The following is a 21444-nucleotide window of genomic DNA, read 5'->3' as shown; positions in this document are numbered from 1 at the left end:
CCACTCTAGGTTGCCCTTTCTCTAGGCCTCCGGCGGTGCCTCGCCCTCAGACTGCGTCCCACGTTCCTCCTCCGCCTTCTCCAACTAGATCCCGTGTCGCGTGGGAGGCGCCATTCGGTCTTAAACTTGAAACTGCTGGACACTTCGGCGGCTGGAAATTATCTATCGTGTTTAACTTCGGTCTTAACTCTAGGAGACTCCCGACAGCTACCCTCCTATTCCTCTCCTCAAACCGCGAGGGAAGTTCCTTCTCCACTCGTCCACCCCCTTGGTCTGGCGCACAAAGGAGGCGGAGGGAGAGATGGTGGAGATGTTTATTGGTGCGGGTCACAGCGTGGCCACGCAGTCGGTGCCAGTATATTTTGGCAGGAGCAGGCCAAACTTGCGGCGCACGTCGTCAGGCACGAACCTGCCGACCACAAAGTGGTGGCGCCCAGAGAAGCGACTCGCGCAGCTCTTGGGTGCAGCGAAGGACACTAGCACGTCGGGCTGCACCTCATCCTTCGCGTCGCCGCCAGCCTCGGTGTCCCAACCTGAGGGCGGGAGAGGGGGAGCTGGGAGGACCGAGGCTTCCGGACCGGGTCTGCCCTGTCTCCCTCCAGGTTCCGTGCCTCAACCTCCGACACGTGGGTAGTGGTCAGACCTGCTGACCGCAGAACCGCTTACTCCCTTTCCACCGTCCCTGTCTTCTGATCTGTGCCCCAGCAGACAGAAGCCGCCTTACTCAGACCAGACCTTCCTCACCCCCAACCCAACCAGGTTTCCCACCCTGTACCTGTGACCCGAGACCCTCCCTCAGAACTGTGTGTGCCCTTACCTCCCCACTGGGTCTCACGGCTCCCTGGCCCTCTGGCCCATCCCAAACCATCCAGGAGTCTTTGTCAACCCTGTCCGAGGACAAGCACCTCGGACTTCCTTCCTGCCTCAGGCATTAACCATAATAAATAAGCCACCTGCTCCTCTCTCTAACAAGAGGCTTCCAACTGCAGGGTCCCTCTTTTTTCGGGTCCACCTGCAGCCTATCCCCCCCCCTTCCCAGACTAGCTATGCCTTGGTCTTGATCTGGACTGGTCCTGGGACCCTCAAACTGGGGACACTACCACGCAGCCCCAAAGAGGACTGAAAGCTGTTTGTCCCTGGCAGGCGTGGCCTCTGAGGAATGAGCTCACATCTGCTCTGCAGCAGGGCCAACGGTGAGTGGTGCCCGTTTAGCTGGGTACCTGGACCAAGAGGACACCGGGTCACTTGGGGCAGCCACTTGTAACTTCCCCATCCTTAGGAAGGGTGTGAAACAGGATGAGGGCAGACGCAGAAATTGAGGTTGAATGAGGAAAACCAAGGCTGGGGCTGGGGGGTGTAAAAGGGAGACACTGCGGCTGGAAAAGGTGGATGGAGAAAACAGACTGGGGTGATGAGACTGCTCCTGGGTGGCATGCCTGAGGGGACGTCCAGGCTCACGAGCGGGATGGAGAGCCGCTTCAGAGTGGCCAGCGCGCGCGCGCAGGGCCCGCCCGCCTCCGCCGGCCTCACTCCGGGGCCCAGCACTGCGTCCACCACCAGCCCGTAGGCGTCATCGATGAGCCGCACCTGGGGGGAGGGGGTGGGCGGTGTGAGGGGCCGGATTGGGGACGGGTCAGGGCGGGGTCAGGGTAGGCTCAGCTGACCTCGGCGGGCAGAAAGGACAGGAAGGGAATGTCCATCTTCTCGCACTGCGTGGTCAGGTCGCAGTGCAGAGCGTCGGCCGAACGCGCCGGGCAGAAGATGCTGGGCTGGTAGTCCTGGGGGAACCCGGGTCTGGTGATGGCGGTAGCAGGAGGGAGACCACCCCAGTTCTTGTCCCCAGCGGAACCCCAACCCAGCTCTGTTCCCCGCCATAGGACCCTGCTACTCACGAACACCCGCAGGTGCCGGGCACACGCTAGCCCCACAGCGCCGTTCTGCTCCGGGCCGCACACGACCAGTACCGTCCTCTGCTTGCGCGACAGCGAGGGCAAAGGGAACGCCTGGGGCGTAGCAGAGGGACAGAGTGGTGGTCTGCGTACAGGCCCAGTGTGGTTTGTTTACTCCATGCACTTTGGACACAATCCCCACTTTCCTGGCGCAGATACCCCCAAGTTACACTGAAAAGTGGGGTTAACCCGGAGGAAGGTCCGCAATCGGACAAACGTGCCGCCTAGATCATCTGTCTGCCCCGCTCCTGCCTTTACTATTTCCTGTTTACCTTCTATTTCAGAAACTCAGTCTGTCTACATGTTTTGTTGCTGTTGTTATTGTTTGAGAGGTTCTCGCTCAGGCTGGTCTTGGACTTGCAGCAATCCTCCTGCCTCAGGAGCTGCTGGACTGGCAGTTGCAAGCCACCACGAGGACAGTCTGGGCTACCGAAGAGGGTCAGTGAGGTGGCTCAGCAGGTAAAGGAGTTTTCTTGAGACCCACATGGTGGAAGAACATTAGTGCCCACAAACTGTCTTCCACGCTCCACATGCTCACGCTCACACGGGGGAGGGGCAATAAATGTAATTTTTTTTTAAGTAAGGAGAGGCGAGACACAGGCGGAGAGGGACTTCTGCATTTATAACCTCTATGAATTGCCTGTTCATAGAGGCCCCTAAGGGCAGGCTCAGTGGGCCTCAAAGCCAGCTCCTCTGGCGTCATCCACACTCTCCTGTCATATTGGGGGCACCTGAGTACTGCTTCAGACCTCATTTGACTACCCTGCCCATCCGGACCTGCTTCCTCGTGGGGACATTTAAGGGTGTTCAGATGGTAGGTAAGCTCTTATGGGTTGCACTTCTAGGGGACCCAGGCTTGCAATTCGAGGACCCAAGCCCCACCCTGTAGGTGTTCCCCCATCTGAGTCTGAGGACCCCACTTCTGCCTTGTCTGGCAGTGAGCCTGAAAACGAAGCGATGGGTTGAAGTAGCCCCGAGCAAAGGGGGCTAGTACCTTGGCCACAGCCACCGCACTGCCGTGCCCGCATAGTTCCACCAGCTGCTGCCGCCCAAAGCGGTACTCGTCCAGCAGCTCCCGCTCCAGGGCGGCCGCCTCCGAGATGCTGCGGACAGAGTCGGACAACACGCTCAGAGGCGCAGAAAGGGAACGGAGACTCGAGGATGGCTGCCCAGATCCGGCGGAAGGCTCTGGTCTCGTCCTTACCCACGAGGAGTTTCAGGAGCCATCATTTCTTGCCCTGTTTCCCCATCCCACAAGCTTGGTTTGAAATGGCAGCCGCAGCCTGAGGCACGAGCGCCCTCTGGTGGTGAAAGATGCACATGTGGCTCAGCATTTTTTTTTTTTTTTTTAAACCCCAAAGAAAGCTGAGCAACCCAGAGATCAGGAGAAAAGATTCTGAATACAGACTGATCCCCCCAAGCCACATATCCCAGGGTGTCATCGGACTCCTCATTCTCTTCCCTCACCCACCCCCAAACCTTAAAAAAAACTTAAAAAAGAACCTTAAAAAATTTGACCGGGAGGTGAGTTGATTCTGATGCAAGGACCGATGAGGAAGTTCTAGGACTCCAGGGGGGAAAATGGAAATGGGACCCTCAACTATGAGACCCTTGAAGACCCATCTTACAGGACAATAAAATTAAGATATCTGAAACTGGTTTTGTAGCCCATGCCTTTAATTCTAGCATCCGGGAGGCAGAGGCTGGCAGATTTGTGTGAGTTTAAGAGCAGCCTTCGCTCCGGGCCAATCAGGGCTATGTAGTGAGACCCTATCAAAGGTGCGTGCCATCAATGATGAACACGAGACCCTATCTTAAAAAAGAAAGAAAAGATTATCTGGACCAACCTGGCTAAGAGCTACCTCTACCTCTAACAAACTGAAGGCAAGAATAGATTACATAATTCACAAGTCTGTGTGTGAGGTCCCACATTCTACACCCAGCACTAGGAAAAAAAGAATTTTTAGAAAGCTATGGCAGTGCTAAGCATGTCTGATCATGGGAAGCAGAGCAGAGGCTGGGGGCCTCTCCTTGCAGGTGGGCCAGGTGAGCTGGCAAGAGAGACTGTTCTAGAGAACCAGGGCTGGGGTAGCACAGGTCCCGCTTGGTGCCATCAGTCTTTCCAGCTGTCCCTAATGGCCAGCACCCACAAACTGTCTTCCCTGCTCCACATGCTCACGCTACACGGGCATGTAATTAAAATTTTTTAAAGGAAGGACAGGCGAGACACAGGTGGAGAGGGGCTTCTGCATTTATAACCTCTATGAATTGCCTGTTCATAGAGGCCCCTAAGGGCAGGCTCAGTGGGCCTCAGATGCCAAGAGATGACCACAGTAGGGCATCCTGGAGGAAGGGAGGAGCTCCAAGGGAGGTAAAAGCAAGAAGTTAGAGCACTGGAACAAGCAGGACAGACAGCGCTCAGTGCCACACGCCTTTAATCCCAGCATTCAGAGGCAGAGGCAGGCGGATCTCTGAGTTCCAGGACAGCCTGGACTACAGAGAGAACAACCATCTACCACCTCCCTGCAAACAAAGCACTGTGAGGAAGACATAGGAGCACAGGTGCAGGGTAGAAACCCTAGGAAGGCGAGTGTGGTGCTGCAGTTAGATGAAGGGGGCCCTGGGCTGCTTGCCCAGCTTCTGGGACAACACAATCAGTGTGCACAATCAGTGTGCACTCAGTGTGCACAGACATGGTGGCACATGCTTGAATCCCAGCACCTGGAGGGTGAGGCAGGACCATCACAAGTCCTGAGCCAGCTGGTCTACTTGGTGAAATTCTATCTCAAAAAACAAGTTTGTGGGGCTGAAAGATGGATCAGTGTACTGCTCTTGCAGGGACTGAGTTCAGCTCCCAGAACCCACACCAAGCAGTTCACAGCCACCTGGAACTCCAGCACCAAGGGATCCAATGCCTGTCACCCCCACAGGCACCAACACACACACACACACACACACACACACACACACACAGCACAATCAAGAGATGCCTTAAGTTGGTAAACTGCTTGCCTTGCAAGCATGATGACCTTAGATTAATTCTCAGAACCCATGGGGGAAAAAAAACCCAGCTGGGTGCAGTAGGTGTGCCTGTAACCCAAGCACTGGCAAAGTACTGGCCAAGACAGGAGGATGTGGGAACTCACTGACTGGCCAGCCAGTATGAAATCAGTCAAGTTTAGGTTCAGTGAGAGACTCTGTCTCAAAAAAATCAGGTGGAGAAAAATAAAGGAAGACACCTGATGTAGACCTCTGTCTCCACTGGCAAGCACACATTGCTGTGCAGAGACTTAGCCCCACCTTTGTCTGACAGCCATGGCTGCCTCTGCAGGGGTGGTGGTGATGGTCTCCTCCCGACAGCGGGCAGTCCGGGGAATAACCCGACCAAGGGGCAGCAGCTAACTCTGGAGAACAGAGTGGACAAGAGCTCACAGGACCAGCAGGGAAGCCCTTCTGCTATTTGGAGACTGTTAGGAGGGAGGTCTCCCCCCACCCCATCAATCCTGCTCCTAAGACAAGGACAGCAAGGCTAGGGTCTCTTTTCAGGCCCACACCGGAGGTGCTCTCCCCAATACCCGTACCCATCGCCGTTGCTCACCTTGTGGCCTGCACACACTGTTTCTGTGCCCTGAAATGAACCAGCGTCATAACCCATAATCCCACCCCGAGCTTTCTTGGCTTCCAGTGGCAGCTGATATTCAAAGCCTCTGTGTAACTCCAAGTCCCTCGGGATAATTGCACAAACAGTGAGGGGAACTGAGGGTCGGCTTGCCTGGAATGCGGTTTCCCTGGCAACTCGGCTACTGCTGTACCCACAAGCTCCCAGCAGACCCTAGGACCCACCCCAGTCATTCCCCTGCCTCTACCCAGGCCTCAGCTCCCTGTCACCTGCTAACCTGAGAAAGCACCTCTCCTCTGGCGCCTCTCCTGGGCCTTTGTCACTGCAGGCACTGCTGTTCATGGTCACACAGGCAAGCTGGCTCCCCGCTGCCTTTTAAGCAAGCCCCATGGGCGGAGCCCTGTGGCTGAATGCCTGCTTGAGTGGCATGCAGCTATTGGCCAAAGCACAGGGATAACTTAACCCTGAGGAGTCCGGGTAGCAGACAGGTGTAGAGGGATCCGCAAGAGAGTCACATGATGGCGTTTACTTGACTATTCTTTATTGTGGGCGTCGGCTCGGACCCTACGTGTACCAGGTGAAGCCGTAGTTGGCGTTGTCCAACTCTTCCTTGGGGCGCAACCCATACAACTCGCTGGGGAGGGGCGGCACCCAGCGCGTGGTGTGGAACATAGACTCACCCACCTGTGGACAGGGTCAGGGTCAGGGTCAGTCCTTATCAGTCCCAGCTGGCCACACCATGCTACCCCACCCCACCCTACCCCAACCCAGAGCGTACCTTCCAGTCAGGCACGTCTTTCATGATGATGGCCTCCTCTTCCAGGTTCTCCCGAAGAAGCTGCAGGGTCCTGTGGCCATAAGGCAGGGCTGAAATCAGATCCACCCAGAGCAACCACTCTGTTCCTTCCTTGACCCAGAGCCCCTCCCAACCTGCCTACCTCCGATCCGTTTCTGCCTGGAAGAGCGGCATGAGAGCAATCCGGGCCTCCAAGTCCTCAATCTGCAGGCGCCTGTAAAACCACCACACCCACTCTGGGTTAAATGGGCTCACTGAGGGAGTGTGGAACACGCAGGGAGCTGGTGGGGCCGGGGGCCGGGTGGGGACGGGGCAAGGCTAGCCACCTAAGTTGGGACAGGAAGACAAGCCTGCAGCTGGCAGACTACAGCAGCCACAAAAGTGTTGGCTTCACACTTTCCTTTCAAATAAACTTTTTTTTATCCTAAAAATAGCCCCGTCTGATGATCTGGGTGAAGAGGGGGGCACACTCATCATCAGGCTCTGGCCTTACAAACCAATTTCCCTTTGTTCTCAAAATAGCAGGATGCTGGGCCTGCAGGTTTCCCCACAACTATTACCCGCAGAAAGTCAGGAGCCTCAGCTTCAGAGGCTGGGGAAGCAGCCCAGTGATGTGGCCCAGGAAGAGGTCTCTGGCGGGGCTCTGCCCAGCGACACCCCTCATCATTCACAATCCTAGTCTCTCTGGCCTCCAGGGGACTTGCCTCCCATGGCCAGGTTCCTTTTCTGTTGTGCTCTCACTGTGTGGCTCTGGCTGGTCTTTGTCTATGTCTCAAACCCCAGTCATAGCTGGCCTGGTGACCTACTGTTTATGCGACCTGGTCAGGGAGGGAACAGATGAAGGCTGGTCACCAGCTCTTCACTTTAGGTCAGGCCCCGGACAAGCAGCCAGCCAAGGACACCACCACCACCCTCACGGAAGCCCTGGTGGTGAGCAGGGCCCTACCTGCGCTCCCGGTTCCACCTCATCATTCTCCAGTAGCCGAAGAGCAAGGCCCCGATGCCCACCGCGAACATGCTGTAGCCTGCAAGAGAAGGAGGATTCCTGCTCGGCATGGTCCTTCCAGGACCCCCCCCCCAACTCAGCAACACTGGCTCTCTGTGAAGTACCTGCTGGTTCTCCCCTCCTCCACAGGTGCCTGTCCTTCCTCAGCCACTTCCCCATGACAGTCTCTAATTCCTGGGCTCTGGGTCAGGGTACTAGGCAGTCCGAGCTGCCACCCTTTCTGGAAGGTACAGGCCACAGGGACACAGGAGAGCCCCAGGGTCTGGAACAGTGTTTCTTAACACATGGGTCATGAGCCCTTCGGAGTTTAAACAACCCTTTCACAGGGGTCGCAGACATCCTGTGTATCAGATATTTACATTATGCTTCATAACCATAGCAAAATTAGTTATGAAGTAACAATGAAGATAATTTTATAGGCTGGGGTCATGTGAGAAACTATATTTTTTGTTATTTTTGTTTTTTGAGATAGGGTTTCTCTTTGTAGCCTTGGCTGTCCTAGAACTTGCTTTGTAGACCAGGCTGGCCTTGAACTCACAGAGATCTGCCTGTTTCTGCCTCCAAATGCTGGGATTAAAGGCTGGCGCCATCACCACAGGTGAGGAATTATATTAAAGGGTCATAGCATTAGGAAGGTTGAGAACCACTGATCCAGGTGTAGTGGTGCACACCTTTAATCCCAGCACTCGAGACACAGGCAGACTGATCCCTGTGAGTTTGAGGCCAGCCTGGTCTACAGAGTTCCAAGACAGCCAGGGCTGTTACACAGAGAAACCCTGTCTTGGGGAAAAACACAACAAACGATAACAAAAACAACAAAATAGAAGCTGCCTTTAAAGGGCTCTGACACCACCAACATAGGCTGGAAGTGTGGACACCACCGTTTCAGCAGGACAGGTCACCTGCCCTATTCATAAATAATGACTGAAGATCAGCAGGGGCAGCTCCAATCCTGACTGGCAGGACAAGCTCCAGGGATCATCACCAATGACTACAGAGGGCATGGAGAAGGTTGAGACACAGCGGGGTAGAACAGGTTCTGGGGCTGCAGCCTGAACGGACCCTCAGCTAGGTCAGGAGCTAAATATTTCCCACCCACTCAGTTCAGACTAAGACTCTGAGGCCAGGCCCTCCAGCCATGGTCTCCAGGATGGTGGGGTCCCAGGTCCAGGGGTACAAGCTCTCTGTGGAAGCCCTAGGTGTTCAGGACCATCTCTGGCCAGCTGATTGCAGGCATCGTCAGCCCTCACCAAACTGGGGAGGTGTCTACATCAGAGCTGTACCCTCATTTGCAACAGCTAAGAGAACCTCAGGGGCCTCCAAATCTGACCACAGCTTCTCCCTGCAATTTTTCAGACGAACAAACAGGTCTTTGTGGGGAGCCCTGGGCCTCAAGTGCGGACACCCAAGTGTGGCCCCACTGTGTCTAGAGTGAGAGGCCAGGGAGGAGGGGCCGCAAGCTGACCCCCAGCCTTCAGCTGCACCTGGCTGGCTACAGTAATCACTGGGGTGGCTACATTTCAGAAGGTGCCATGGGGAGAGGGGAGTAGGTGCAAAACTCACACCCTCCACTTCAATCCCCCAAGTAGCTGTAGTTGTAGGAGGTGCTGCCACCTTGTGTCATTCATCCTGAATCAATGAACTTGAGGGCGCTGGCAGTGCTCCCCCAAACAGTGCAGATCCAACACAATGGCTATCAGAACCTCGACCCTTCCCCCTTTGCAGAAACCCACAGTCAGGTCATGAAGTTTATGCAGAAGTGCCCAGGGCAGTAATGGCCTGGATTCAAAAGTGACAACTCCCAACTCAGCAGGCAGCTGTGTGCACACAGACAGGCTGCACAAGGACAGTCACGTTTGCAGCAGGACAGAACCAGACGCCCTGTTCCACAAATAAACCCCCACATTGTATGGCTTCGGACAAACATGCCCCAGTAGTTTAACAGGGGAGAGGAGTCTGCTCAGCACGGGCGCATTGGCAGCACACGGGTGCACAGTGGCCCTGCTCACCTGGAGAGGGAGGCCTGAAGGCAAGAGCTGAAGATGTCCCAGGCTGAACTTCTGGGTTCCACCCCTAACAGTATAAATCAGGAATGGTGACACATGCCTGTGACCTCACCACTTAGAAAGTGGAGGTAGGGGCTGGAGAGATGGCTCAGAGGTTAAAGCATTGCCTGCTCTTGCAATGGTCCTGAGTTCAATTCCCAGCAACCACATGGTGGCTCACAGCCATCTGTAAAGAGGTCTGGTGCCCTCTTACATGTGTGTGGTGCAGGCATACACACAGAATATTGTATACATAATAAATATTAAAAAAAAAAAAGAAAGTGGAGATAGGAAATCAAGAGTTCAAAGTCATCCTTAGCTACGTAGGGAGTTTGGGGCCAGCTGAAGCTACATGAGAACCCATCTCAAAAAAAAAAAAAAAAAAAAAAAAGAAAAGAAAAGAAAAGAAAAGAAAAGAAAAGAAAAGAAAAAAAAAAGAGGCTAGAAGTGGTGTCAAAAGCCTTGAGGCAGGCAGATCTTGATACCTCAACCTTGTCTACATAGAGTTCTAGGCTAGCCAGGCTAACATTATCAGATCCTGGGGAAAAATAAGAAAGAAAAAGAAAAGAGCTGGGCAGTGGCGCACTAACCTAAACTTGGAAGCCAGAGGAAGGTGGATCTCTGAGGTCGAGGCCAGCCTGGTCTACAGAGTGAGTTCTGGGACAGCCAGGGCTACGCAGAGAAAGAAGAGCCTGGTGCTTTCCTACACTGCCACACTCAGGAGGAGGGTGAAAGGACCACTGTTTGCAGCTTCCCTCACTACAGCATGGTGCCCCACGGAAACAGTAACTATAGAAATAGCCTCCAGTAGAACACAGCAGGGCTCCTTAAGAGAAACTGTGCTCTAAATGACACTGTTAGCTCAACAGGCCTCAGGGAAGAAAAATATCTGCAGAGTTGAGTATCTGATAATGACACAGCACAAAAAATAGAGTCAAGTCACCAATAATAAAAATCACATAAGCTGCCTGGTGCCACGCCTTTAATCCCAGCATTCAGGTAGCAGAAGCAGGGGAATCTCTGAGCTCAAGGCCAGCCTGGACTACACCCCGAAGCTGTTTCAAAACCCAAAAATAACAGCAACAATGATTCCAGGGCTGAGCATGGTGTAAGGTGTGCTGGCGATGCCAGGTCCAGCTGGAGAAACCAGCCTGGAAGATGCCAGCTTGAGGTCTGCATACAGAGAGCAGGGGACCGGAAGCAATCTGACATGCATGTCCCACCAGCTAGTTTAGGACACTGGACGTGCAGATATGAACAAAGACTGGACTGTCACTGCACTGTCCTCGCCCGTCTGCAGCCAGTCGGGGAGCAGGTCTGCACAGAGCAGGGACAGGGCTTCAGTGTGCCATCCCAGCACTCGGGAGGATGAGACTGAGGTAGGAAAACCGGCCTGGGCTACAAAACAAAAAAACAAAAACTTGTCATGGCTGGACCCATGACTGGGGCTAACAGTGTTTGTTGCTCTCCAGAGAACCAGAGGTCTGTTAAACCCCATGCTGGGTGCTTAGAACTCCAGCCCCAGGAGATCTGACGCCACCTTCTGGCCTCCACGAGCACCTGCATGCGCGCGCGCACACACAGTTATGATCTTAGGCATGGTGGTGCACTCCTTCAATCCCAGCACTTGGGAGACAGAGTCTGACAGATTCAGTTTGAAGCCATCCTGATCTACATAGCTTCAGGCCAACCAGGACCTGTCTCTAAATAAATAAGTCTTGGAAACAAACAAACAAACAAATGAGTGTTTCAGAACAACAAGACAGAACAAGAAAGGTAGAGGGCAATAAGGCCCAGCACAGCTGTGTCAGGATCTGAAGGCGAGGGGAAAGCACATGGTGACTTTAAAGCAGAAGGAAGGGCTGGCAGATGGCGCAGCGGCACACACCTGCCACCCCAGCACTCAGGAGGTGGGAGCAGGACCAGTCCAGTCATCCTAAGCTACAGAGAATTTCAAGGGCTACAACTGCTTTGTCTCTAAACAAATGCAGGAATACATAAAAACTAAAAATAAATAAACGATGTTGACTTGAGGAGTCCAGCAGCTTAGTCTCAGGTGTCCTGTGGGCACATGCTACGTAGGAATATGGTGCAGGTCTGAGAGGGTCATGGGCTTGGGTGAGTTCTACCCTAGAAAGAGATGAAAAAGAGGAGCTGCCAAATGGCTCAGCTGGTAAACATGCCTGCTACAGAAACCTGGTGATCTGAGTTTAATTCCTAGAACCCACATAGAGATAGAAGAAAACTGACTTAACAAAGTCATCCTCAGACCTCCACATTCCCAAACTCCCAATAATAAACATTAGAAAACAGAGCTGGGTGTACACACCTTTAATCCCAGCACTCTGGGGAGACAGGGGCAGGCGGATCTGTGAGTTCCAGAGAGCCAAGGCCCACACAGAGAAACCCTCTGGAAAAACAAGCACAGAGCACTTGCTGCCCTTCAGTCTGCAGCACTTACACGGCAGCTCACAACCGGCTGTGACTTCAGTTCCAGGGCATCTGATGCCCTTCTCTGGCTTGTACGGGCACCAGATGTGTATGCTGTCCTGGAACTCACTTTGTAGCCCAGACTGGTGCTGAATTCAGAGACCTCCCTGCCTCTGCCTCCCAAGTGATAGAATTAAGGGTGTGTATCACCACACCCCAGCTTGTTTTGGGAATTTTTTTGAAATATAGTCCTGACTGACCTAACTCTCCACATAGCCTAGGCTAGCCTTGAACTTGTCATGATCCCATCTTTGCTTCTCAGTGCTGGGATCACAGGTGAACCAACACATAAGGCCTGAAGGTTTTGCTTTTTAGTTGAGGCATAGTTTGCATAATATGCACAGTAAAAGTCTGCTGAATTAAAATCTAAATCTGTAGAGGGAGGGAGTTACCAAACTCAGTCCTCTGGAAGAGCAGCAAGTGCTCCTAACCACTGAGCCATCTCTCCAGTCCCTAAGTTCATTATTTTCTTTCTTTTAGAGGGAGACGACATCATGTAGCCAAGGTTGGTCTATGTAGCCCAGGATGACCCTAAACTCCCAATCCTTGTGCCTCAGCCTCCCAAGTGCTGGGATGATGGATGTCTACCACTCAGTACTGTTTATGCAGTGCTAAGGGTGGGACCCGGGACTTTGAAACCAAGGCAGGCACTATACCAACTGGACCCCTAACTATTCTATTCTTGTAACTCTGAGCACTGAGGGTGGGGACCTTAATGTTCTCCAAATTCTTTTCCTTTTGAAATCAATAAAAAAATTCTAAATGTTACTTTACACACTTCAAAGTGTTAGGATGCAGCTCAATATGGTGGGCACATGCCTGTCATCCTGGCACTACGGAGCAGAGGTAGACAGACGGGAGTTCCAGACTGGCCTGGGCTCTGCGCTAGGGTATAATCAACACACTTAGAAACTCTTGCCCTGGGTGGACCTGCCTGTCATCCCAGAATTCGATTTTGAGGCCAGCTTGGGCTATATAGTAAATCTCTAACTGCAAAAAATAAAAAAGAAAAAGGAAAAAAAAAGAAGGAAGGAAGGAAAGAAAGAAGGAAGGAAGCAAAGAGGTAAAAGAAGACTGCGCATAATGGTGCGCACCTATCAAGCACCCTCGGGAAGTGAAGGCAAAGACATCAGAAGTTAGAGGCCAACCTAAAACGAAACAAAGTCTCCAAATTTCGAGTCTGAGTTTCTCGGAGGTTTAATATCCGAAACTGTGGAAGCCGACTGGAAAATTGGGCAAATGAACAGTCTCGCCCCACGGGATGCTGCGATAGAGAACCCAGACCCCAACCGCGCCTCCCTCACTACGTAAACGGAGGCCTGCGGGCTGCCCGCTCCCGCCCAGCCGCATGACCGAGGCCCGGCCTCCGACCTCGAACCGGACGACACTGACCCGACAGTCCCCGGCGAGGGAGGTTCCGCTTGTAGTCGACGGGACCGTAGCCCCCTGGTGGAGGCATGTCCTGCTTCACCTTCGACGCCGCCATACTTGCAAGACCTCCAACTTCCGGTTACCAGCGGAAGTGAGGTGACGTGTGGTTGCCATTTTGAGTGTGGCGGAAGTCTGGTCGCCTGGGTGGTTCCCCACCCGTCAGCTAACTCTGCTTCGGTCCTTAAGTCCTTCCTTGCTCTGACCCCAGGACGGGACCTGATTCAGTGGTTGGCACTGGAGCTCTGCTGGGCATCCCGTACCTTGTAATATAAGCCTTGGTGTTCACCTGCTTTCCTTCCTGAGCGATGGTGGCCAGCCTCGAGCTTTGCACACCCCCCACCTCCAGGGGCCAAGGCAACGGACTGGGTACCACTATCCACACTAGTTCCACAGTAGTGATCTGCTCCTCGCCAGGGCCCTCTCATGAGGAACCGGTCATTCAGAGCGATTGAGTCACAAAGCCTGAGAGGGTTTAGGGAGCGCAGGGCGGGGACGTCCCCACCCCAAGGCTGAGTGACGCCCGCAGTCACTTCACAAGGCAGAAATTGTTACCCGGCAATAAAAGTCATCGCGGCTCTAGGACCTTGGGAGTGGGCACATGGGGGCACGGGGGTGCAGGTGCCAAGCACCATGGGTTAGGCCCGAGATCGGAGTCCGGCCGCCCCCCCGACAGCAGCCGCCTCCTGCTCCCCGCGCGCCCCGGGCGCCACCATGTCGGGCGACAAGCTCCTGAGCGAACTTGGCTATAAGCTGGGCCGCACAATAGGTGAGGGCAGCTACTCCAAGGTGAAGGTAGCCACCTCCAAGAAATATAAAGGGACGGTGGCCATCAAGGTGGTGGACCGTCGGCGAGCGCCTCCGGACTTCGTCAACAAGTTCCTGCCTCGAGAGCTGTCCATCTTGCGGGGAGTACGGCACCCGCACATCGTGCACGTCTTCGAGTTCATCGAGGTGTGCAACGGGAAGCTGTACATCGTGATGGAAGCAGCAGCCACCGACTTGCTGCAGGCAGTGCAGCGAAACGGGCGCATCCCGGGGTCACAGGCGCGCGAACTCTTCTCTCAGATCGCGGGTGCCGTGCGCTACCTGCACGACCACCACCTGGTGCACCGCGACCTCAAGTGCGAAAACGTGCTGCTGAGCCCTGACGAGCGCCGCGTCAAGCTCACAGATTTCGGTTTCGGCCGCCAGGCACACGGCTATCCAGACCTGAGCACCACCTACTGCGGCTCGGCCGCTTATGCGTCACCTGAGGTGCTCCTGGGCATCCCCTACGACCCCAAGAAATACGACGTATGGAGCCTGGGCGTTGTGCTCTACGTCATGGTCACCGGGTGCATGCCCTTCGATGACTCGGACATTGCTGGCCTGCCCCGGCGCCAGAAGCGCGGCGTGCTCTACCCCGACGGCCTCGAACTGTCGGAACGATGCAAATCCTTGATCGCCGAGCTGCTACAGTTCAGCCCATCCGCCCGCCCCTCGGCGGGTCAGGTGGCGCGCAATGGCTGGCTGCGGGCCGGGGACTCCGGCTAGGAGCCGGGGTTCTCGCTGTTCCCGCCGCACCAGGCCCTGAGCCAGGGCGGCGCACGCGCAACCGGCGAGCTTCGGGAAACCCGCGAAGTCGCCGCGCGCCACTGCGCGCGCGCCCTGTCCCTTCCCCTCCCACCACGGCGGCGGCCCACAGAGGCCCGCTGTTGGATTCTGGTTCCTCCTGCACAACCCGATTGCTGGAGGGCTCATGCGCACCCTCGATTTCTGGCGAGGAGGCCCCGAGAGGGGCGCGAAGAGAAGAGAGAGAAGCATTGCGCCTGCGCGGAATGAGCTTCTGCTGCCCGGTGGGTGGCAGTGGAGCGGAGAAGCTGCGGGCCCACGGTGCACTCCAAGTGCCAGGTTGGAACCTGCAATAAATTCGCTTTTCCTCGCAAGTGGCTTTAGCGGTGGACCCTTGTTACGGAGCAGACGGGAGGGGAGATCTCAGCACTTTAGAGAAAGCCATGTATGTGGCAACTCCAGCGCCAAACCTCAAAAGGGAGTTGTGGGATTCGAATCTGCACTCCAAACTGGAAAAACTTCTAGAGGTTCTGTAATCGTTCCCTGGGATGTGATGATGCTTGAATTGGGATTGGCATGGGGGAAGGAGGGGACTACCTGTCGGCAGAAAATGAGCATTTACAGATGTGGAAACTGAGGCCCACACAGGTGTCAACTGTGCAGACACAGCTATTATTTGTAGTCAGGTCTCTTGAAGCCTAGGGTGATGGAAGAGTTTGCAGGCAGAGAGCAGACCCAGCTACTGGTGCTGTTTTCTTTGCTGTTGGTGGTGATGGTGGTTTGTGTGCGTGTCACGCTAGACCACGGCTTGCTTACTCCAGACATCTCACTATGCAGCCAGGCTGGCATGGAACTTGGACTCTCCTGCCTACGCTTCTCAAGTTCGGGATGACAGGTGTGGAGCCAAGTTCTGCATGTCTTGAACCTTAACTGAGACTCCAAGAGACTTGAACCATCTTTGCCTTCAACAAGGATTCAAGTACAATGCCAAGTAAAATAAGACAAGATGTGGAAATAATTGTAAATTGTGAGGAATGCCAGGTGGGGCGGGGTATTCAGGGAGAGACTGTTTAGCTGTTTTGAGGCTGTTGCCCAAACCACTAAAAATGGCACAGGATGCTGGGAGTGTGGTACATGCCTTTTAATCCCAGCACTGGGGACGCAGAGGCAGGTGGATCTCTGTGAGTTTGAGGCTCACCTAGTTTACAAAGTGAGTTTCAGGACAGCCAGGGCTACACAGAGAAACCCTATTTCAAACACACACACACACACACACACACACACACACACACACAAAACCAACCCACAAAGGACAAAGTGATACCGCAGGAGTTCCCGGGGCTGAAATAGAAAGGGAATGAGAAAATGGAGGGGAGCTAACAGTACTTCAAAGGGGACCCTGAAGGGTGAGGCAGCTGGGAGCCTTGCCTGTGATTTTACAGGGGTTTGGTGACAATGGAAAACATTTTCAATCCTCTCCTGCTCCTGTAGTAGGCCCAGGCAGTCTGAAGGGCTGTCTGTTGTAGGCCTTGCTGTGCCGAGCACCTGCTCCCCTCTCCACAGGTTTCTAGTGCCCTGAAGGTCAAGTGTGAGCTCACTTCTCATGCTGGGCACAGATGGGGCAACTGAGGCTACAAGAGGGGAGGAGCCTAACTCCAGTTCTGTCTGGAATATGCCAGAGCCTAGGCAGAAACAACCCACACCCTCTGGTGAAAAGGGGGGTTCTGTGGTTATATTTGTCCTCAGCACCTGAAACATTGGGCAGCAAACCATCCCAGGGCTTGGGGAAGGGTGTGGTTCAGATTTCTTAGACGGAGTTTATAGCACTTCCAGATTCCAGCATATTCAGAATGGATTCTTATCTTCACACAAGTGAAGCCCCTCTTTTGCTGGGGATGGAACTCAGAACCTACTGAGACTAGGCAGGCGATCACTCTCAGAGCAAGCCCCCAGCCCCACTAAGGGATTCTATGCATGGGTTGTACCACTAAACCACACCCTCAGATTTGTTTTGTTTTTCGAGACAGGGTTTCTCCATAGCTTTGGTGTCAGGCTGGCACTGAACTCGCAGAGATCCGCCTGCCTCTGCCTCCCGAGTGCTGGGATTAAAGGCGTGCACCACCACCGCCCGGCTTGTTTTGTTTTTTGAGACACGGTTTAGCCACATGGGCATGGCCTACCTGGGCCACTCATTATGTAACCCAAATAGAACTTGGAGCAATGCTCCTGCCTCTGCCTCTTGGGCAGTGAGAATTACAGGTATGCACCCAAAAGCCCAGGTTCTCTTTTTTCTTTTCTCTCCCCAAGATGGTCTCATTATGTAGACCAGGCTTACCTCAGAGATCTGTCTGCCTCTGCCTACCAAGTACTGAGATTAAAGGTAAGCACCACCGAGCCTGTTTTTTTCTTTCATTTTAGCGTATATGAGTATTTTGTTGGCATGCATGTCTGTGCACTATGTGTGTACAGAGCCTGTGGAGGCCAGAAGGCATCAGATCCCTGAGACTAGAGTTACAGATGGTTGTGAGCTCCTATGTGGGCGCTAGGGATTAAACTGGGATTGTCTACAAGAGCAGCCAGTGCTCTTAACCACTGAGCCATCTCTCCAGCCCAACTTTTTTGTTTAAAATATTTCCAATGGTGCTGGATGCCAATCATCCCTGCACATGAGAGGTGGAAGCAGGAGAATCAGTTCACCGGCAGCCTGGGCAGATTCTGCCTCAAAACAAAGTCAAAATGTGAAATTGGGCATTTCAAGCTGATGTGGAGACTGGCAGTGGGACAAGCTTACAGCTCTATCCATGCTGGGAACAGCAAAACCCCACAAAGCTCTGGGGGGAAAAAAATTAGACCTGTGGCCTCAGGTGGGAAGAGCTTAATTGGGATTCTCACCGAATCCCCTGCCTGCTGAGGTCAAACAGGATGACAGAGAGCTCTTCAGGGTAGAGGAATGCCATATTCAAATGGCATGTGTACCCTACCTTTCATTCCCCCCTTTAAGAAAGGCCACCAGAAGCTGGGACAAAACGCTAGGGCCCCAGGAAATAAAGGAACAATACAATGACATTCGGTCCATTTCTTCATTGTTCTTCAGGGTCTCAGAACTCCCCAACACAAGGAGGCTACCAATTCCAGGTCATTTATTGGAACATCTATTTGTTTGGTGGCAAACTTTTAAAAACATGTATTATCAAAGATTCAGTCACAATAAATACAAGCGTCAGCTGTCCCGGCCCCCAGACTCTGCACTAGTGTAACTGTTACACACTGAATATTAGGAACCACTTTTGGCAACAGCTCAGTCTTCAGGCTGTCACCGTTTGAAAAGGTGAGGAACAACCTTCCCCAAACACCATTCAGGCTGATAACTTACTCTGATTCTCTGCTTCCAGCTAAATGTGGCACATTACAGCCAGCACTGTCCCCTTCCTCTCTCACAGGGGCAAGCTTTGGCTGTGTGTGTGTGTGTGTGTGTGTATGGGGGGGGTGGAAGTTCAGGTTAACCGTTCCATCCAGGTGACAATTGGCATGTCACAGCTAGTACCTGTCCCCTTCCTCCCTCTGCCTGGGACAAGCTTTGTTTTGGCCTCCCTAATGTGTGTGTGGGGTTTCAGGTCCCAAGGATGCTCATAGGAACTCCTTCAGCCAGTAGCCTTAAGTTACCTGCCCACTTAAGTGCGCATGGCCTCTTATACCATAAATGACCACTGTCCTCCCCAACCCAGGTGACACTTGGTTCCTGATGGTTCCACAAGCTAGACAAGAGCCTGGGGTTGGTTCAATGGACTTGTACTTGGCCCCTTCAAACCTGTCCCAGACAACGAGTGGAAGAAACTGAGGTACACTGCCCCACTGACCAGAGCCATCGATAAGTTTGTGATTGTCTCTGGGCAATCAATGGAGTAAGTAGGGATCATCACCTCCATCTTCTACTCCCAAGTATAGGCATGAAAGTGCCATGACAAATACATTTAACTTTTTTTCTTAAGTTTTTAAACTCAGGCATGAGGTGTAAGCTATTAATCCCACACCTCAGGAGGCAGAGGATAGCAGATCTGCAAGGAGCCCAGGACCCAGCTCATTAGGATAGGGGTGGAACCAGCTTTGGGAGGGGAGGAGCTTCATAGCTGGCACAGCAACCTACTAAATACCTGGTGCCCCCCCCCCCCGTCCCAGTCCTTAGCTGTAATGTCACTATGAGGCCAGTGCAGTAGAAAGGGAATGGGCAACATTTTCCAATAAATTAAGGCACCTCAACACTTGGCCCTTCCACACAGTGTCACCAGTGTCACCCTGGGAAAATGATGCACCAGCAACCCTTTGGCCTCTGCTGTAGCATATCCCCAATAAGGTGACAGGCGAATGTCACACGACATGGAAGGCTGGAAGGGAGGTGCCAACAGAGCCCCCTGGTCAGACCCCATCAGTTCAAGTGGAAGTCTATGTCTGGTGCCAGGTTCAATGACTACATGGAACTGAGGACTAATGGCTGGGAAGGCTTCTATAAGAGAGGCCACCTAGTATGGCTGTTCTAAGGAGCCAGACCTTGGCCCATGTCACTGAGCTAAGGCCAGTCACTCAGTAAGAATAGGTAGCAGGAACTGACTTGCCAGGTACATAAATACCCAAGTAAGAAATGCTTGCATATATATAGTGTAAACACCCGCCCTGCCACAAAGGGTCAATGTCTGTTCACTCTCCCAAATCCACCCTGGGAAGTGACACACTCAAATCTAAAAGTACTTGAGTAACTTGGGTTTCACACAACAAAAAAAATTCCCTAAACCTGGAACTCCCTTATATCCAAACAATTCTTAGCGACAAAGGATTTGCACACGAGTGAGCATGGGGTTAAATGAGCCTTTATTAGGAGGAGGCAGGGGCGTGTCTGCAGAGGGTGGCGATCTGCAGAACAAGGGTTTAAATTAAAGTCCCTAACTATTGTGTTGAAGGAAGCCAGGGCTGCTCGGGATCCCTGCAGACCGCTGCAGGCCGCCCTATTGTGAGCTGCTTCTGCCCTTCCACCGTGGAACCAATTTTTAAAGAGTGGGGGGCAGGAGAGGAAAGAAAATAAAACTAAAGTAGACCTGGCCTTTCCAAGACATCCCTGTGGACTGAGGAGCCAGAGGTGAACCCACCCGGCTGACCCCAGGGTAGACAGGTCTGTCTGCGCCTACCTGGGTGCCTCTTGGGCACCTTGAGATTGTGCCCATCAAAACGAAGAGAGAAAGGAAAGAAATTTTAATAAAATAAAGCACAAAAATAACCCAGCAGCCAGCTCTGGTTCCAGCGGTGGGCCCAGCATCCCTCTGGAACCTTAGAGTCTCTGGCAAAGTCTGGGCTGCGATTTGTTCTAAGTGTGGAAGCCAGGGGCTGCAGCAAGCAGCAACAGACACAACTGGAGCCACAGTGGCACCCACCATCCCTGTGTGCTGCCACTCAGAGCACCCTCTGGGGCTAGGGACTACACTGTCACAACAGGGACCCTGGGTCTACACAGTTTACTTTTCATTCCATCATCGTGAAGTGATTAAAAAAGAAAACACAAAAACCCAAACTTCAACCTATAGATGGCCATGAGGAGGCAGAGACTGGGGAGTGAAGATGGGAAAAGCTGAAAGAAAACAAACCCCAGTTCAACTTTGGGAGCCCCTGGCGCCAGCCTGGCCTGGCCGTGTCACAGTGTCCAGGGTGAGCTCCCACCCATGCTGGCCAGGCAGAGCTGGCCCCAAGGTCCGAGTTTCTGCTGGTGTCGGGCAAACTAAAGGCAAAAAGGAAGGGAAGACCCACAGGGAAAGTCCTTGGTTCTGATCCTGGGCACCATGGTGACACACTCTTCTGGCCACCACAAGGCTAAATAGCCAAGGCCTGAGCTGTCTCAGGCAACTTGTTAGGAGGGCGGTCTGTGTGTCCTAGACCAGGAGCCGTGGAGAGCAAAGGGCCTGTCCTCAGCTGGGCCGGCTCCCATTATTTCCATGTGGCTGACTGGGGAATGGAGCGTGGAGGGATCATGTCCAGGAGGTATTCTCGCTGACGGTCTACAGCCGAAGAGGTCTTGTGCATTGCCAAGCTCGGGCTGACAAAGGCAAGGGTTCCACCTGTAAAAGAGCACAGCATCAGGCAGCAGTGACCAGTCAGGTAAGGCTGACCAGGCCCTGGATGCAACCTAGACTCCCACCTCAGAACATACCCAAAGGATCCCTGAGCAGAGTCATGACGCACACAACTTACATTCTGTCACCAATCATCTCAATCCAGACATCACTAAGGTGACCAAAGCCGGAACAGTGGTCAGGGCTCAGTGCAGAGATGAGTAAACCTCAAACAAGGGATTTGAGGCAATGCAATGGAATGGAGCTTCATGGACCGTGTGACTGGAGAGCACCCTCCCCTATCAGGACAGTATGCGTAAGTGAGGTGAAGGCTCTCTGTGCTGGCTAGGCTGGCTCAAACTACAAGTGTTAAGTGATCCTCCTGCCTCACTCTTCCTAGTCCTTGGTACCATGAGATGCCAACTTGCTGTTCAGATTTGTTGTTGTTGTTATTGTTTTTAATGA

The 21444-nt window shown here is 53.3% G+C and overlaps 4 protein-coding genes across 16 annotated transcripts in view; 1 reads left to right on the top strand and 3 right to left on the bottom strand.

Annotated features, from left to right (window-relative positions):
- Positions 1-388: 388 nt before the first annotated feature.
- Yjefn3 (YjeF N-terminal domain containing 3) lies at positions 389-5991 on the bottom strand. 7 transcript variants are annotated; one of them, XR_007589983.1, is made up of 7 exons: positions 5548-5831; positions 5250-5353; positions 3154-3250; positions 2944-3052; positions 1665-2003; positions 1221-1587; positions 389-533 (listed from the first exon to the last, which is right to left on the bottom strand). XR_007589983.1 is itself a non-coding variant. In XM_050131702.1 (7 exons), exons 1-7 carry the CDS (start codon positions 5908-5910, stop codon positions 1276-1278), a joined length of 1056 nt encoding a protein of 351 aa, XP_049987659.1. In that variant the 5' UTR covers positions 5911-5973; the 3' UTR covers positions 1263-1275. The 7 variants fall into 7 exon arrangements, 6 of the variants coding, with proteins under 6 accessions (XP_049987659.1, XP_049987658.1, XP_049987660.1 ...); XM_050131702.1 differs by lacking the exon at positions 389-533 and adding an exon at positions 5846-5973 and having other exon boundaries at positions 1263-1587; positions 5548-5577; XM_050131701.1 differs by lacking the exon at positions 389-533 and having other exon boundaries at positions 1263-1587; positions 1665-1778; positions 1893-2003.
- A 96-nt stretch (positions 5992-6087) lies between these two features.
- Positions 6088-13452, bottom strand: Ndufa13 (NADH:ubiquinone oxidoreductase subunit A13). The gene is made up of 5 exons (XM_050131708.1): positions 13298-13452; positions 7311-7389; positions 6507-6578; positions 6347-6416; positions 6088-6252 (listed from the first exon to the last, which is right to left on the bottom strand). The coding sequence occupies exons 1-5, from the start codon at positions 13389-13391 to the stop codon at positions 6133-6135; spliced, it is 435 nt and encodes a 144-aa protein (XP_049987665.1). The 5' UTR covers positions 13392-13452; the 3' UTR covers positions 6088-6132.
- Positions 13453-13589: 137 nt separating this feature from the next.
- Tssk6 (testis specific serine kinase 6) lies at positions 13590-16154 on the top strand. Its single transcript, XM_050131707.1, has one exon. It carries the CDS (start codon positions 14048-14050, stop codon positions 14867-14869), a length of 822 nt encoding a protein of 273 aa, XP_049987664.1. The 5' UTR covers positions 13590-14047; the 3' UTR covers positions 14870-16154.
- Positions 16155-19733: 3579 nt separating this feature from the next.
- Gatad2a (GATA zinc finger domain containing 2A) overlaps positions 19734-21444 on the bottom strand; it is an 80125-nt gene continuing 78414 nt past the window's right edge. For all 7 annotated transcript variants that reach the window (XM_050131692.1, XM_050131690.1, XM_050131688.1 and 4 more), the window contains one exon: positions 19734-20985. In XM_050131692.1, the coding sequence (XP_049987649.1) occupies positions 20855-20985 (131 nt within the window). In that variant the 3' untranslated portion in view covers positions 19734-20854. The remainder of the gene's footprint in view (positions 20986-21444) is intronic.

This window comes from Alexandromys fortis, unplaced genomic scaffold, assembly GCF_014885135.2.
Source record: "Alexandromys fortis isolate MF-2015 unplaced genomic scaffold, M_Fortis_MF-2015_v1.1 scaffold_376, whole genome shotgun sequence".
In the NCBI taxonomy this organism is placed as follows: domain Eukaryota; kingdom Metazoa; phylum Chordata; class Mammalia; order Rodentia; family Cricetidae; genus Alexandromys; species Alexandromys fortis.
Note: the sequence above shows the minus strand (reverse complement) of the source record. Positions and strands in the feature narration are given on the sequence as shown.

Coding starts and splice junctions, on each gene's coding strand:
- Tssk6 (XM_050131707.1), top strand. CDS start 14,048: ATGTCGGGCGACAAGCTCCTGAGCGAACTTGGCTATAAGCTGGGCCGC.
- Yjefn3 (XM_050131701.1), bottom strand. CDS start 5,801: ATGACTGGGGTGGGTCCTAGGGTCTGCTGGGAGCTTGTGGGTACAGCA. Junction 2,004..2,943: donor GTGCGGTGGCTGTGGCCAAG/GTACTAGCCCCC, acceptor GCTACGCCCCAG/GCGTTCCCTTTGCCCTCGCT. Junction 1,779..1,892: donor CCCGGCACCTGCGGGTGTTC/GTGAGTAGCAGG, acceptor GGGTTCCCCCAG/GACTACCAGCCCAGCATCTT.
- Ndufa13 (XM_050131708.1), bottom strand. CDS start 13,391: ATGGCGGCGTCGAAGGTGAAGCAGGACATGCCTCCACCAGGGGGCTAC. Junction 6,579..7,310: donor AGGTGGAACCGGGAGCGCAG/GTAGGGCCCTGC, acceptor GTGGTTTTACAG/GCGCCTGCAGATTGAGGACT. Junction 6,253..6,346: donor AAGACGTGCCTGACTGGAAG/GTACGCTCTGGG, acceptor CCCTGTCCACAG/GTGGGTGAGTCTATGTTCCA.